This window comes from Gossypium hirsutum, chromosome D05, assembly GCF_007990345.1.
Source record: "Gossypium hirsutum isolate 1008001.06 chromosome D05, Gossypium_hirsutum_v2.1, whole genome shotgun sequence".
Lineage (NCBI taxonomy): Eukaryota > Viridiplantae > Streptophyta > Magnoliopsida > Malvales > Malvaceae > Gossypium > Gossypium hirsutum.
In genome coordinates, this window is record NC_053441.1 from 16,244,099 (window position 1) to 16,261,912 (window position 17,814).

General features: G+C 34.7%; 1 protein-coding gene across 2 annotated transcripts; it reads right to left on the bottom strand.

Moving 5' to 3' along the window:
* Window positions 1–7,271: 7,271 nt before the first annotated feature.
* On the bottom strand, window positions 7,272–9,302 carry LOC107905664 (NADH dehydrogenase [ubiquinone] 1 beta subcomplex subunit 2). 2 transcript variants are annotated; one of them, XM_016832362.2, is made up of 4 exons: window positions 8,826–9,302; window positions 8,145–8,190; window positions 7,987–8,049; window positions 7,272–7,475 (listed from the first exon to the last, which is right to left on the bottom strand). In XM_016832362.2, exons 1-3 carry the CDS (start codon window positions 8,927–8,929, stop codon window positions 7,987–7,989), a joined length of 213 nt encoding a protein of 70 aa, XP_016687851.1. In that variant the 5' UTR covers window positions 8,930–9,302; the 3' UTR covers window positions 7,272–7,475. The 2 variants fall into 2 exon arrangements, with proteins under 2 accessions (XP_016687851.1, XP_016687852.1); XM_016832363.2 differs by having other exon boundaries at window positions 7,272–7,481; window positions 8,826–9,110.
* Window positions 9,303–17,814: the final 8,512 nt, after the last annotated feature.

A 17,814-nucleotide genomic window follows, 5' to 3' on the forward strand; every position in this document is an offset into this window, starting at 1 on the left:
GCCCCCTTAAGGGCTAACATTCCCCTTCGATTGCTACAGTTCAAACTTCGAGCTCAAGGACCTGAGGAGGAGGAGGAGGAGCTTGTGCTGGGTTTTCATGGACGTTATTCTGCGTAGTGTAGATAACGATGGTGGGAATGGATTGAATTGTGAGAGAAAAGTATCGAATAAAGCGTATAAATTGATGGAACAGTCGGTTGTGCCAAGGAACTGTGAGAATGATGAATAAATAGGTAACCCAGAAGCTTGAAGGGGGAAAAAAGATGGAGGCAAGGAGTGAAATGAACAAGGCAATGGAGATACCTCGAGCTTTCAAGCTAATAGGATGGGGAGTGAGAGGGAATTCAACAGAGAAGAAGAGGAAGATTACCATTAATATAATGGCAACAAACAAGGCTAAGATCCCAAGCATCATGGTTGAAACCTGTTGGCCAATGAGGGCACCAGCAAGTAGATCAAATGAAGGTTCATTTTGGGATGCTACAAATAGAAAAAACCATATCAGATTCAGCAGTGGAGGGAATGTATACCTCAAATCAATCAGGACCTGCATTTTTTTTAATGTACTTTTGCTTTTGAGGAAGTAGAGGGGGAATGGGACGCACTTACATAAATGGTAGTAAAAGAAAAAAAGTTAAGATTGAAAATGGCATTGCCGAAAAGGAGGAAAAAATGGTAAAGACAAAAAGAAGAAAAAGACGAGGAAATTCTGAGTCAGAAAAGCCATGGCAAGGTTGAAAAAGTAACGAAATAAATTAAGAGATTCAAAATCCAAAACAGTGACATCAGTCAATAAATCAACGGTAATGGAAGCCCTTTGCCCCAAAACCCTTGGCTTTGTATGTTGAGTTGGTGGTACATGCAGGCATACAGGAGATCATTATCATTGGGGATGACCTTTCATACGTGTGACAAGTGACAAAAACTTCGCAAGTCAAAGTCTATCACTCGCAAATTATTATTTATATAATTAAAGCATTTAGGGTTCCAACTTGACTTATCTCAAATTACAAATATTATTATTACATATTTACTATTTATTTGAATAAAATAATAATGATTTCACAAACAGCTTTTGTTTTGAAAGGTAAATGAATTCGTTTGATGTACATAACATACAATTCAGAGAAAAAAATAATAAACATTTATCGTAAATGGTAAAGACAAACTCCAACAACATAACAAAGATTTTAGCTTCAGCATCAATAGAACATTATGACACGTTGACAATTGGCTTTGCCATAACTCAAGCACGACATATCTGAAGTGATTGCAAACACTTAATACGATAAGGAAATCAGGCCCGGATGGTCCAAAACGTTGAGCAAAAATTGACAAAAGAATCAAGCATTCACGAAACTAGAGAGGACGACAATAAAATTATCCCTAAAATCACTTGTAAAACTACTATTACGTGCATAAGCAAGACTAAAAAACGTGCTACAAGAGCAGATAAAAACTTCTAAAATTGAAGACTTATTAAACAATGGAAAAACAAACAAAAAACATATAAAATTTAAGACAACACGGGTCTAAATCGACACATGAAATAATTTATTTTTCTAAAACACTCTCAAAACAAAAACAGATTAAGAAGTTGACGAAAAGTCACTGACTTTTCAAGAAAAACTACTGGTGGCCGGTGGAGTTTTAGCGAAAGACAGGTACCGTCACTTGTCCATCACAACTTGTGAAGACAACAAAGATACCCACAAAATAGATCTGCAAATTGAAAAGATAGAAGACATGTGTAGTGAATAAAAAGAATAAAGAAAGAAAAGTTGATGGGAGAAGAAAAAGGCAGGTGATAACCAGCCCGAAGGCTAGCACCACTGTTGAGCAAAACAAAATATAGAAAATAAATATCTTGGAGAAAAAAAAAAGTTTTTAGAATTTTTCTTACCACACAAACAACTTTTTAATTAACCACAAATTTTTTTAAAGTAATTGATTAAATAAGGTGTTACATATACATGGCCTACCATTAGAGACACCTTCGCTATCTATCAGCTCCACCATTTGGTCATGAATGCAAGTGATCTTCTCTTTCACCATGAGGACTATTCCACCGGGCTATAAGGAATATGCAAGCCAATCACTTCTAACAATTTGACTATCTTGACAAAATATTTATAATTTGTCACTAACATACCGTGCAACTTGATCACCTCATGTCACATTATCGACCCAACAAAAGAGCCTATAAGCAATGGGTCAACCTATTAGAAAACAACACATGTTCTACAACGTAAACTCATATATCTCTCCTTCAACCAAAATCTTCTCTCTTCCTCCTCAATCCTATGTCAAAATCAAACATTTCTTTTCAATTCCTCCATCTTCACCTTGTGTCTTTTTGTTCTCATTGGGTGAACCGCCTCAACATATGAAAGAATCTTTAAAATTGATTAATAAATTATTCATATTACATAGATAATTAGACCTGATTATGGGTTGAGTTACCTACCCAAGCCTGAAGTTCGTCGGAAAAGTAAAAAAATTTGGACAAAAATATAGACAAAAAAAATAAGCTTTGACAAAAATAAGGCCCATTTTTTAAATGGGTCGAGCCTTGGGTAAAAAAAATTTTGGTTTGGACTCGGTCCGAATCAGCCTAAATTTTTTTTTATACTGTTGCTTGCTGCTATTTTGATATTATATTGATATTGTTTTATTGTTATTGTTTGAATTTTTGTGTAACTCTTGTTTTGATTTTATTTTTACTACTATTTTAGATACATTTGTTTGTTAAGTTATAACTATCTTAATGTTATTTAAGTATAAATATATTTTTTAATTTATTTTCAATTTGTTGAGAAATATTTGTTTTTATGTTTTTAATGTATTTGATGTATTATATTTTTAAAATTTGTTTTTATATAAAAAAATTAATACAGGTGGGTCGGGTCAGACTATGGTTTAACATTCTTAATCTAGGTTGGACTTGGACAAAATTTTAAGCCTATTATTCAAGATGAGTCAAACCCAGACCTAAAATTTTGCACCGACTGGTTCAACCCATGATAAGTGTATAGATTATTTATTAGAAATATAAGAATGTGAGGATATTCATACCTTTGTTTAATATAAGTCCTACCGAAAGCATTTATTTAGTACATTAATGAGATATCACACTATATAATTTATAATTGTTAATTTATTAAATAATAAATCTTTAATAAACCTAGATTTGTGGCATTTAAAAATGAAAAGGTTATGATGTTAAGTCCTATGCTGATATCAAGGTTCACTTCATGATGTATGTATATATACCTAAATTTATTATCATATAGGAAAAGCTTAGATGAGGGATTAGAGATACGAGGGGATGAGAAATCTTGGCCGGCCAACCATTTACTAAAAAAAAACTATTTCTTTTTTTTATGCGAAATAAAGTAACATATTTATTTTCATTAGTAAATTTCCTATATGACTATAGAAATGTCTCCACTTTCCATTGAAATGAGAGGTGACCAAAGAGACGCGACCATTATTAAACACTTCTAGATGAGCTCATGGAAAGAAAATGACAAAACTAGTAATATATATTATGGTAAAGTCGAGAGAAATTAGAAGATTTTTAAATTTTGGGTTTAAATTTCTTGGTGCGCATGTATTTTTTTTAAAAATGGTATGTAAAAAATAAAAATATCTTTAAAATTATATTTATTATTTTATAAAAATATTGAATTTTTGGTAACTTCGAATGGATTGTTAAAAATTAAATTTTACTGGATCACTTCCTTACATATATATATATATATGAGAGAATTTAATCAAATGTTGATTAATGTATATCTTTAATTTGTGGTGATTTGAAGATATACCTTATATTATCGAATATGTGATGGTTAGAATATTTTGATTTTTTTAAATTAGGCATTTCTAATTCTTTTTATAAAAAAGTTAAAGATTTTTTGATTTTTTATGTTTTTATTTTGAAGAGCTTTTTCGACGTATAAAACTAAATAGTATCGCAATAACAATCAAAGATTGAGGATTAGTTTGCTTCAACTAAAAAGTAATCGTCCAATTAAATAAATGATTAAATTTATTATTATACCTTATAAATCAAACACTAAAATAAATATTTTATTTTATTTTAATAATTGAAAATAATCCATCCATAGAATCTGGGATGGGATATGTTAGAATATCATACAAATGGGATGAGATTTCTTACGTCTTAAGTTTCCAATTTAATTACGTCCAAGTTTTTAAGATAATACTAATACTAATAATACAAAGATATGGCGCATCAACTAAACAATAAATAAATTATTATAAACAGATTAATAGTAACTGCAACTTTAAAATAATTCAGAGATGCATCAACTTGATTAAACTGTGTTAAAATTTGTATCTTAGCCCCACTATCATCAGATCAACATGATGATGAATATCGATTGACCAATCAACAATTGTCAAAATCCCCAAGAAACCCACCGTATTAGTGATGCTAAAAGACCTAGTTTGAGATTACCTATCTTCCCCCTCATTATATTGGATCGATCATGATAAAGCCTTTCGAGAACAGTTTCTAGTAGATTTGGCAGCACCATTATTCATAAATCTCATATATATATATATATATATATATAACACTACAACATGACTAGAAACAAAAACTAAAAATAAACTTTATCTTCTTTTAAAGAAAACAAAAATCATGAAAAATATGGACAAAATAAAATTACAATAATTAGCCTTAGCTTTATAGAACTGCTGTAAGGGCATAAAGATGCCGAGAAGAAAAGTTTATTCACATTCAACTAATAGTTTTTATTATTTTTGTTTAGCATACATGATATGAATAGTTTATAATAGAAGCAGTTGAAGATGCAGAGGGAAGAGTCTTGGAAGAAGATCCATGGATTTTATCAAAAAGCCTTTTAGGTGATCTATCGTTCTACAAATCTTCAGCATATCGTATGGTAATATAATTATCTTGGTCAGTATAGATCATGAGTATTAGTATAGACGATGCATGCTTAATGGTTAGTCTCTTTCAAACCTTGAGGTGTCATGAAAACAAGAGACAGAGATTTCTAAGAGTTGTACATATACACAATATTGCAGATATATAATTTATGGATTTTTGCCATATATGTAAGAATACCAGTTCTTCAAATTTGATGGTACTGGTGTTTACTCAAGTAAAATTAATACTTTGTCCACTCTTCTTCTTCTTACTGTAATGCTTTTAGTTTTCATAATAGATTTAAATTTTCATGTCATACAATATAATACGTACTAACTTTGTCATAAGGATGTTGGCTTTTATATGTTAACTACTCATTTTAGACATATGTTAGCTTTTATTTTAAATAATTTATCAAATGTGGTATACTAAAAGCACAAAAATCTAATTTTAGTGAAGTCAACTATATAAAATTATTAATTTAGAAACCAACATCGACAATAAAAATTTTAGTCACACTGTTGTAGAAATTAATAGTGAAGGAGTGGAGTGCTAAACACCTGTATGAGGACACATATTCAAGGTAGTTATTAGTGGGGTATTATTTTTCTAGATTGGTATTAATTTGTTTTGATGTATTTAAGATTTATCACCATTTTTTAAAAAATATCAAATAGTTAGATTAAACAATATCTTTTAGGGTAGATTACATCATTAATCACTTAACTATTAGTGTGATTCTGTTTAGTCTCTAAACTATAAAAATATTCAAATTTATTACTAATGCTTTCGACCAGTTCTATTTTGATCACCTTCTATTAAACCATTAATGAAATTTGTAATATTCATATACACAAACCGATCACCGGATTCATGTATTGAAATGTTACTTTCGATGCCAAAACAACTATATTAAAATCTAGATTATTTAACAATTTTATTATTAACGTATCTTTTATGACACTTTTTCAAATGCATAACTAAACCTAAAACGAACTCTAAATAATTCTATTATTAGTTAATAAACAAATAGAGACCTAATTGCAAATTTCGCAAAATTTCCAGCCCGACGTATAGCAGATAGGAGGTCATTCACTTTAAAGTTCCATAGGAGCAGGCATTTCATAAAAACGTAGTGATCAGATTTGGTGCGTGAGCCTAATTATGCGTTGGGTATGTTCCGCTTCTTATTCTACGGTTCTTAGGAATAGTTTAACAATACTTTTAAAAAGTGTTATGGAAAAATGCTTTTAAGAAATATTTTTAAAAAATTTAGTTTAAGATTTGAGTGTTTAACATTACTGTCAAAAAATACTTTTGAGAAATAAAATATTCATTTTAGACATATTATTATCAAGTAAGAAATATGCATCTAAATAATATTCAAATTAGTTAATATTATTATATTTAGTAAGAATATAAAAAATTATTATAACTTGTTAATATTTTAATATATGAAATATAAATTTCAAATATTTTTAAGTAATAAATATTAATTATTTATAAAATTTAATTAGAATATATAAACTATATTTTAAATATTTAAGTAATAAATATTAATTATTTTAGATATTAACACATTTGTATTATTTTAAAAAATATTTTTTATTTTTAATTAATAATTTAAACACATTTGTAATTAAGCACAAAGAAAAAAAAGAATGAAAAGTAGTATATTATTAGAGAGGTGAAAAAGTAATTAAACACCAAAAGTGCTTTTGAAAAAAAAAGTTAAAAATTTTAACTTCTTTTCAGCCAAAAACAGCTTATTTAGCACAACTTTTCTTCTAAAAGTATTTTTTGAGTCAAAAATGTTTTTTTTAAGCCTTATTAAACAAGCCCTTAATGGCAAAAGTTGTGGTTCTATTGGTCTTAGACAATGAGATCTTTGAACTCATATTTTTTTCTTTTATTTCTGAATATGACTGGAAGAGAGGCCTTTTACTGGGCACTGGAGTGAGCAGACGTGGTCCTAGTATTACTCACTTGTTTTACATGGTGAGCCTCCGGTTGCTAGGGTCATATTTACCTCGAAAAATATTGGTGGGTCGTAATAAGCAAGCCGTTTTTCAAAGATTAAGGGATCAGTGAAATAACTAGACTTCTCGTTTACTCTTGCAAGGGGAAATGAAGTGTTTATCAAAGCTATCCTTACCTATATCATGCCATGTTTTTTTCTTACTAAGTTCTTTATGCAATGCGGTTGATTCCATTATTAATATTCGGTCATGATCCCATTTCAACAGTTTTTTTTAAAGGGTAATCAAACAGGCAAATTTCTATTATTCTGTAGATCAAATATCAAGAAAACTTCAATTCGGCCAAAATCTACGTTCAGCCAAACCAGAGGTGCACAATAAACCAAATGCATTCGGCCATAAAAATCCACACTTTAACAGGAAAACCATAATGCATAAATGAAGTTTCAGTTTTCATTTCATTATGCTTACAATCCCATTTCACCATCACTTTATTGACACCGAAGAAAATAAACAGAAGACATTCCAGAACAGCATCTGTGCCACGCACCCATAAGCAGATAAGCTTCTTCAGGCTGCAGCTAAACACAATGTCACTGATCATTGAAATGGAGAACAAGTTTTGTTCATGTCATACTTCATTCTTGCTAAACACACTTATATGCACATCTTTTATTGGCAACAAACACGTAAAAAGGGGCAAAAGAAATTACCATTACAAGGTTCTAAGATCTCATAATAATGCCGATGCGAGTCCGAGATTTATCTCCTCTATTCATGTTTTAATGATGATTCTTGTGCATGCATATGCAAATGTCAACAATCGTATGGCCAATATCAACAGACCATTAAACCTTCAAGTTCTAGACTTGAAGCACATCTATGGTCATATACCTTTATGTAACAACTTGAAGTTCAGTAATAAACTCGAATTACTGAAAGATTAAAAAATCAAGGTTTCAAGCATCAACAAATTAATGACCTCCCTTCCACTTGTGTTAAACTTAGCTATCATAAATGCAAAATTACACAAAAGGGAAACTAGGTAAGTCATGCTAGGCAATCACATAAAAAGAAAAGCAGTACCTAATGCTTGTCTCCATGGCCATGAGAATGGTCATCATGGCCCTCCCAAGGGTGTCGCCAACCCTACAAGTCCAGAAACAAAGTCCACTTAAGAATGAAATAAGGTTTACCGTGAATAAGGCTGATTATGAAGACAACTGAAAGGAGAAACTTCTTACCAACACTACGGGACCATCCTGCTTAGCCCTGTACAGGACCCAAAACCTGAAACACCAGAGATACTGAGAAACATCAGAAAATCCAACGGCATTGCAGTATCATCTTTTTCAATGTTTGCCATGAATTTTCTTATGATTATCTATGGATCCAAAGGATGATGGAGCAGCAATTATTCGAAGCAAAATCACAAAAGCCATGGATCATGATAGCTAAGATTGCTTTTGATTTTATTCTTAAAAATGGTTAAAAAAGTATTAAAATAGCCCTTGCATAGTTTACGAATTCTGCTTAGTAAGACCCAAACAAATAAAAAGCTTGAAGCCTAACCTGGAAAACAAGCGAACCCTAAGACCTAGAGCCCTCTGAGAATCCAAATAATTTGATTTTGATCCAAATTCAAGCCTTTACTGTACTCTAGGAATTAACTCTTCCCTCTAAAGGCATATCCACAGCTTCTTCTTCTTCAGCTGTGCTAGTTAAAATTGCACCCAATTTTCCAATTGCTAAAGCTAAACAGATTCATTCGATAACCTGAATCTAATAAAGCGAAGTTCGTGGAATGGGATTATTGTTAAGCGTGCTTTATTCCATAAGGCAGATTTAAAATGGCAGATTAATGCAAAAGAAGACAAGTGAAGGTTCAGATTAGATCACACTAAAAGGGGGGCGGGGGAGATTACCACATGACAGCGCACAAGCCCTTGCCGGTGGCGACGTGCCATCTCTTTGGGTGGTGCAAATTTACACCTTTGTAAGTTGTGCTCCCTCCATGGCCACCTCCCATCGGTCTTTCTCACTGTGATCAAACCCTAAAACACCAGAAATGGTCTCAAATGTTCGAAGCAGGAATGGGGCTCGCGACTCGACTCGGTGGAGTTGATCACTAGATTGCCAGTAGCTTCGATTTGAACGATCACAACCGTTGGATGAAAATGGACCATCAATGCACAAGTGAAGGCGTGATTATTATAGGTGCTGGACAGAATCCTGAGCTCGTTTATGGTACTGGGCTTTTGGGTCCTGTTCTAACTGATGCTAAACAAATTTATTGAAACCCAAGCCCAATAAATTATAACTTTTCTTCAGCCGAAAGACAAAATGTCGTCGGCCTATAAAAGGATACGCTAAAAGCCTTCAAATTTGTTATGTTTCAAAGCAAAATCATTACCTTAGACAGTTATGTGTTGAAATATTCATTTTATGGTTTGAGCAGAGTTGTTCTCAAGTCAAAGTAGTATGTCTTAAAATAAGTTTTTTATTCTTTTTAACCACAAGTGTACATATCGTTTTACTTTTTGAATATGGTTCTATTTGGACAAAAGTGGTGTTCATATAATACTTTTTTCAAATGTATTTGATTACAAATTCCCTGATAAAAATCTACTTCCACTTTCTTCAACTACTTTTTGGTTGAAATAAGCGTTCTTAATTGTGCTATTGCTATATCTCGTTAAGGAATGCTTGCTAATCAGCTCCATATGCCAATACTTTGTCAAAGTAAGGTAGCATAATTACGTTATGACATTGCTTAGGCCTACTATAATACCAAAACCAAAGGGACAAAAAGGGGAGAATACCCTGAATCTGGATAGTTTTGAACTGTTATGATTTTGGCCAATTAGTAATGGAATCCGTTGCAGGCTCCTAGGTTTCGGCCAGTTCTATAATTAAGGTGTAGATTTTTTGGGTCGGAGGATCAAAGGTTGGGGTTTCATGATTGGAAGTTAGTTGGATATGATGCTTCACGCTTCTCGAAAACACTCGAGTTAAGCACTGAATTATTAAGCATTATCTGCAGGTATGTTTGCACATGGACATCCACCATTTCTCTTCGCCCCGTAACATATCTTATAGATTAATGATTTTAGTTTGTTTTATTAGATATGGTTCACCATTGATGTGGTTAAAGTAGTGGTTTAAATTATGTTGGTTTTATACTTTATTCAGCCACACCGACCTTTCTATATCAGATTTCTTCTGATACCACCTGTTACAAGAAAGCCAGGAACTTGGGGTCTCACTTGTTTCTACAAGGGGAGAGAGGCTTTTTACTAAAGATACTAGATCAAACTTGAAAAAACATCCCTTCCTAAAACAATTTATCTAAGACAAAAGACTTTATATAACACTTGTACTTTATCAATGCATTTTCATCTAGAATCGCAATTTCTTGAAGCAGAAGCCCGTAGGGACTAAAATCCGTGTGGAGTGCTTGGACCCTCACCCCATGTTGAGGAAAATTCAAATCAAACCCGCGTCCATATCCTTCTTTTCTATCCAATCAGCACATGGCTTTTGCCGACACTCAAAACTTAGATTTCTATAAAAGAACCATATACGTACACACACGTACAGATTCTGGTTCTGTACGTGGTGGCAGGCACAGTCGTTCGTATCAAAACCTGCTTACAAGTTTGATACCACAAAAAACCTGACCACTTCTTGTTTTGAGTTTGACAGCCACTGCAGGGTAGGGTGTGCTTATTTACTATTCCCGTGATAAGGTCGAAGAAACTGGAGGTGGCCCTCGCAAGGAAGTGGAAAACGATGGCTGGCTTTGGAAGAAGAACCATATCTATCAACCGCAAGCCAGCAAGAGCAGGCCATTTTGTTGTCTACTCTTCGGACAAGAGACGTTTCGTTGTTCCCTTGGCATATCTCCGCACCAAGGTTTTCCAAGAGCTGTTAAGATTGTCGGAGGAAGAGTTCGGAATGCCCAAGGATGGCCCTATAACTTTGCCATGCGATGCAGCAGTGTTGGAGTATGTCCTTTCTTTGCTCCGAAGTCACGTCTCTTAAATGCTGGAGAAGAAATTGCTTTTCTTTATTGGACTCGAATCAGTATTGTTCCACAATGGCTTCTCAAGACCAGGGTTGACCATCAATGAAAATAATCTACTTGTTTGTACCGCAAATATAAGTTACCTTGGTTTATGAGTGTCTTCTGCCGAAAAATAAATAATACAAGTAAAAGAACTCCATTTTTGGAAGGTTAGATGGATAGAGAAGACCATACTGGAGCTAATGTACCATATATATATATTTGTTATTTTGGCTTTTGAATGAAGAAAAGGCTGTTGTCCTCCCACAGCAAATCAATTTAGTTGTATGTAGATATTTCTCCACGAACTTCTGATGATCTGATACTGATTATAACTTGAAAGTAGATAAATAAGAATGTTTATTACTAACATGCATGCCAGCTTGTTCACATATGTGCTTTTATCATCATAAACTTGGTCCAAATCAAGCGGAAGAGAACTTCAGCTAGCAATGAAAGGCTTCGTGATATATTTAAAATGAGAAAAACAAAAAGAATGGGAGCAAAGAGAGAACTTGGAAAAAACAAGGAGTTAAATAGCGCCGGTCAACGAACGTCGTCTCTTCAACCTTGTTAACCACAAATGAACATAATCGATCAGAAACTGTGTTTGCTTCTATTACGTTGTTTCAAGCTTGTTACAACCTTTGCATGAAACTAATGTAAATTAGCGGTTGGCCGATCTATAAGTTAAAAACTGTGAATGAAGAGAATAACATAGAGATTGGTGAAGTAGTTGAAGATGATTCTTCTATTCCTCCTTATCAGACACATGGCGTCCATGCAGATGAAGTACAGTTCATCTTCTGCATTAAGAAATTGACTGTTACTATCAGTGGAACATGAAGATGCCGGTAGATAGAACCCAAAAACCATCTCAAGATCCAATTAAGAAGGATACCCAAGCTCAGACCCTCAGGATGCGTGGCTTCCCATCATGGAGTCAAGAAATGGTAGCCTTCACACTCTATGCCCTGGAATTGGAATTCGAGCCTTTGTACTTCAGGTGGCCGTCACGTTCTTGGCTAGTATGGTTTCAGTTCTTATATGTGAAGCACTGCATACAACTTTGCACGCATATACATGATGTTTGCTATTTTACTAAAATAGTAAAAATGATTAACCTGCTGTTCATATAGCTACGAGTTTGGTGGCTTCCAGCAGCAGTATATTATGAAATTGCTAGCTTGGAAAAAATGTTGGTAAATGAAGTTTAATTTGGCTTTTAAACAGGCGACGATGCCCTCCCTCCAGAGTAAAGAAACCATCTATGATACCATGCGGAGAGGGTTGAGAGTTGCATATTTGATCACTGAAGTATTTTCAAGCCTCACTGGACTGAAACTTCTTCAGTAATTAGGAATTTCATTTCAGATTTCAGTTTGCTAATTTGGTTGAAGCTCTTATTTATTTGATGAAGATTATATGTGAATGTACATGTTTTTCTATTGGGAATTATCCATATTTATGGAAAATCAAATATATGGGTATCAAATAATGGAAAGTCAAAGATATGGGTATCAAATATTAGAAAGTCAAAGATATGGGTATCGAGATATTGACATAATAAAATTTGAGATATTTGCAATATATGGTCCCTAAATTGTAAAGTGACTTTGCAAGTTGATCCCTGAACCTCAACTATAAATAGGCATAACCATCTCCCATTCTGTATCTCAAACTTGCCATTCTCTACTTAAGGCATTGTTTTCTCTCTCTCTCTTTGTAAATTCTCACTTGTATTTTGGAGTGAAATATATTTGGTAGTGCCCGAGGACGTAGGCAAAATTTGCTGAACCTCGTTAAATTCTTGTGTTCTTTATTGTATTATTCTGCATGAATTGTGTGTGTGATTGTAGTGATTTATTGTGCTATTAAATTACGATTGAGGGATATTCTGGCTAGGAAAGACCTGGTACTTAAGCGATCCTTACGATCCACCTCTCTTTCCTGGGAATTGAACTTAGTGTGATTTTTTAGTACAATAATTTTACTCTTTTACACGCTTCCGCACAACAATTGGTATCAGAGCTAGATTCGTACTTGGGGAATACGATCGTTCACGGCACTGTTCACGTACTGTAGTTGGGATTGAGGAGGAAAAAATGGAAAAGTCATCGTCAAAGACTACTGTGACCAATGCGAAATTTGAAGTAGAGAAATTTGATGGTACCAAAAATTTTGGTATGTGGCAATGTGAGATCCTGGATGTCTTATGTCAGCAAGAGCTGGATATAGCCCTTGAAGAAAAACCTGACAAGATGGATGACAAGGAGTGGGCCAAGATCAATAGACAGGCATGTGGAACAATTCGCCTATGTTTGGCCAAAGAGCAGAAGTACTCTGTCATGAGGGAGACATCAGCGAAGAAGTTGTGGGATACACTGGAAGAAAAGTTTCTAACAAAAAGTCTTGAAAATAGGCTTTATATGAAAAAGAAACTTTATCGATTCACGTATGCACCCGGTATGTCGATGAATGACCATGTGAACTCATTCAATAAAATTTTAGCAGACTTGCTAAATTTGGATGAGAAATTTGAAGATGAAGACAAGGCATTATTGTTGTTGAATTCCATTCCTGATGAATATGATCATCTTACCACCACATTGCTTCATGGGAAGGACACGATCACATTTGATGCAGTCTGTAGTGCGTTGTATAGATCTGAGACTTGAAAGAAAGATAAAAGAGATCACAGAGATACAACCGCAGAAGTCTTAACAGTAAGAGGTCGTTCACACAGCAGCAAATCTGGTAGAAGGGGAAAGTCCAAAGGGAGACCCGCCAAAGATGAATGTGCCTTTTGCCGTGAAAAAGGGCATTGGAAAAAGAATTGTCCTAAGCTACAAAAGGGCAAGGCTATTTCTAATGCATGTGTAGCGGAGCATGATGAGGAGTCAGACTTTAGCTTGGTTGGCATGGCAATGGCATGTCAAACGGATGAGTGGATTTTGGATTCAGGATGTACTTACCATACGTGTCCTAATAAGGACTGGTTTTCTAGTATTAAAGAGCTAGAAGGTGGAATTGTTCTTATGGGAAATGATAGTGCTTGTAAGACAATGGGAGTGGGTACAGTCCAATTGAAGAATCACGACGGCTCAATCCAAATCTTGACAGATGTTCGCTACGTACCTAGCCTGAAGAAAAATCTCATCTCATTAGGTGCCCTAGAATCTAAAGGGCTCACAATCACTTTGAGAGATGGATTACTAAAAGTAGTAGCTGGGCAACTGACGGTGATGAAAGGCACAAGAAGAAATAACTTGTATTTTTTAAATAGAAGTACAGTTATTGGATCAACATCAACAGTTTCTACAAAAGATGTAGATTCAGAGGCTACCAGATTATGGCATATGCGATTGGGACATGCTGGTGAAAAAGCTTTGCAGACATTGGTGAAGCAAGGCTTATTGAAAGGTGCAAATTCTTGCAAAATGGAATTCTGTGAACATTGTGTTCTGGACAAGCAGAAGAGGGTAAAATTTGGTCCAGCAATTCACAATACGAAAGGAATTCTGGACTACGTTCACAGTGATGTGTAGGGACCTACCAAAGTAGCTTCTTTGGGAGGTATGCACTATTTTGTTACTTTTGTTGATGATTATTCAAGAAAAGTATGGGTGTATCTAATGAAAAGAAAAAGTGAAGTTTTGGATGCATTTCTGAAATGGAAGAAGATGGTGGAGACTTAGACTGGTCGAAAGGTCAAACGACTCCGATCAGATAATGGTACTGAGTACAAAAACGATCCATTTCTACAAGTATGCCAAGATGAGGGCATTGTGCGACACTTCACTGTTCGGGATACACCACAGCAAAATGGGGTGGCAGAACGAATGAATCGAACTATACTGGAGAAAGTTCGATGTATGTTGTCCAATGCTGGATTAGGCAAAGAATTTTGGGCTGAGGCAGTTACATATGCGTGCCATCTAATTAACCGTTTGCCATCAGCTGCAATAAATGGAAAAACTCTTATGGAGATGTGGACTGGTAAATCTGCTACTGATTATGATTCTTTGCATGTATTTGGTTCCACTGCATATTATCATGTAAAAGAATCTAAGTTAGACCCAAGAGCAAAGAAAGCATTATTCTTGGGTATAACTGATGGAGTAAAAGGATATCGTCTCTGGTGTCCTGATACAAGGAAGATTGTTTTCAGTAGAGATGTGACTTTTGATGAATCAACCATGTTGAAGTACAAGGATTCACAAAAGGATGACAAAACCAGTAGTACTTTGCAGCAGGTGGAGCTTGAAAAGGTTAACGATGATCCAGCTAATATTGAAGGGACAAATGATGAAGAGGTTCCTACCCAAGAATCTCTACAGCAACAAGATTCAATTGCATATAGAAGGCCAAGAAGAGAGATTCGTAAGCCAGCTCGCTTTGATGATATAGTGGCCTATGCACTTCCAATTACAGATGATGATGTTCCTTCTACTTACACAGAAGTAATAAGTAACCCTGATGGTGTAAAGTGGAAGCAAGAAATGAATGAAGAAATGCAGTCTCTTCATAAAAGTAAGACCTGGGAGTTGGTGACACTACCCAAGGGAAAGAAGGCAATTGGATGCAAATGGGTATATGCAAAGAAGGAAGGATTTCCTGATAAAAATGAAATTCGATACAAGGCTAGATTAGTAGCAAAGGGTTACGCTCAGAAAGAAGGAATAGACTACAATGAAGTGTTTTCTCCAGTTGTGAAGCATTCGTCTATTCGGATTTTGCTAGCCTTGGTTGCGCAATATGATCTTGAACTAGTTCAGCTTGATGTGAAGACCGCGTTTTTACACGGTGATTTGGAAGAGGAAATCTATATGACTCAGCCAGATGGATTCAAGGTTGCTGGAAAAGAAAATTGGGTTTGCAAACTGACAAAGTCGCTTTATGGATTGAAGCAATCTCCGAGGCAGTGGTACAAGCGATTTGATCAGTTCATGAAAGGGCAAAGGTACACAAGAAGTAAATTTGATCATTGCGTGTATTTTCAGAAGCTACAAGAAGGAACTTTCATATACTTGCTCTTATATGTTGATGATATGCTAATAGCATCTAAGAGCAAAGTTGAGATTGAAAGATTGAAGACTCAACTCAATCTCGAGTTTGAGATGAAAGATCTAGGAGAAGCTAAAAAGATTTTCGGCATGGAAATATGGAGAGATAGAGCTCATGATAGAGTTAGCTTGTCTCAGAAGCAGTATTTGAAAAAGGTACTACAGCAGTTTGGCATGAACGAGCAGACAAAACCTGTAAGTACCCCGTTGGCTTCTCATTTCAAGCTTTCTGCACAACTATCTCCTTCGACGAATACGGAACGAGAATACATGTTGCAAGTTCCGTATTCTAATGCAGTAGGTAGCTTGATGTATGCAATGGTGTGTACAAGACCCGACATTTCACAAGCAGTTAGTATAGTGAGCAGGTATATGCATAATCCTGGAAAAGGACATTGGCAAGCTGTGAAATGGATTCTACGGTATATTCATAAGACCATGGATATTGGATTACTGTTCAAGCAGGATACTACACTTGGTAAAGGTGTTATTGGGTACGTTGATTCTGATTATGCCGGTGATTTGGACAAACGAAGATCAACCACTGGTTATGTGTTTACTCTTGCTGGAGGACCAATAAGTTGGAAGTCTACACTGCAGTCTACAGTTGCGTTGTCAACCACAGAAGCTGAATACATGGCTGTAACAGAGGCTGTAAAGGAAGCTATTTGGTTACAAGGTATGGTTAAAACCTTGGGATTGGTCCAGGAGCATATTAATGTGTATTGTGATAGTCAAAGTGCTATTCATTTAGCAAAGAATCAAGTCTATCATGCACGTACAAAGCATATCGATGTACGTTTCCACTTTGTGCGGGAAATTATTGATGAAGGGAAAATTCACCTTCAGAAGATTAAGACTGTAGATAATCCCGCAGATATGATGACCAAGGTGGTAACAACAATCAAGTTCGAATATTGTTTGAACTTGATCAATATTCTACATGTTTAACAGTTGAAGAAGGCACTATCAAGTGTTGTTGATAAAGGCAGAGAGAATTGTGTGAAGATAAGATTACTCGAATCAAATCTTCAAGGTGGAGATTATTGGGAATTATCCATATTTATGGAAAATCAAAGATATGGGTATCAAATAATGGAAAGTCAAAGATATGGGTATCAAATATTGGAAAGTCAAAGATATGGGTATCAAATATTGGAAAGTCAAAGATATGGGTATCGAGATATTGGCATAATAAAATCTGAGATATTTGCAATATATGGTCCTTAAATTGTAAAGTGACTTTGCAAGTTGATCCCTGAACCTCAACTATAAATAGGCATAACCATCTCTCATTCTGTATCTCAAACTTGCCATTCTCTACTTAAGGCATTGTTTTCTCTCTCTCTCTTTGTAAATTCTCACTTGTATTTTGGAGTGAAATATATTTGGTAGTGCCCAAGGACGTAGGCAAAATTTGCTGAACCTCATTAAATTCTTGTGTTCTTTATTGTATTATTCTGCATGAATTGTGTGTGTGATTGTAGTGATTTATTGTGCTATTAAATTACGATTGAGGGATATTTTGGCTAGGAAAGACCTGGTACTTAAGCGATCCTTGCGATCTACCTCTCTTTCCTGGGAATTGAACTTAGTGTGATTTTTTAGTACAATAATTTTACTCTTTTACACGCTTCCGCACAACATTTTCATTAGGTTTTAAATATGTTATCGAGTGAATGAGTAACGTCCAAATTTAGTGCAACTTCTAAGTCTTTTAGTGGCATGCTCATATGACTATTGTTAGTAGGAAGTTTAGTTATTTATTTCATTTTAGTCAGT

Bases quoted from the DNA above. Each gene is read 5' to 3' on its own strand.
- LOC107905664 (XM_016832362.2), bottom strand. From the start codon at position 8,929: ATGGGAGGTGGCCATGGAGGGAGCACAACTTACAAAGGTGTAAATTTG. The intron at 8,191-8,825 runs GTAATCTCCCCC...CTGGTGTTTCAG, and splicing joins GGCTTGTGCGCTGTCATGTG to GTTTTGGGTCCTGTACAGGG. The intron at 8,050-8,144 runs GTAAGAAGTTTC...CTGGACTTGTAG, and splicing joins AGGATGGTCCCGTAGTGTTG to GGTTGGCGACACCCTTGGGA.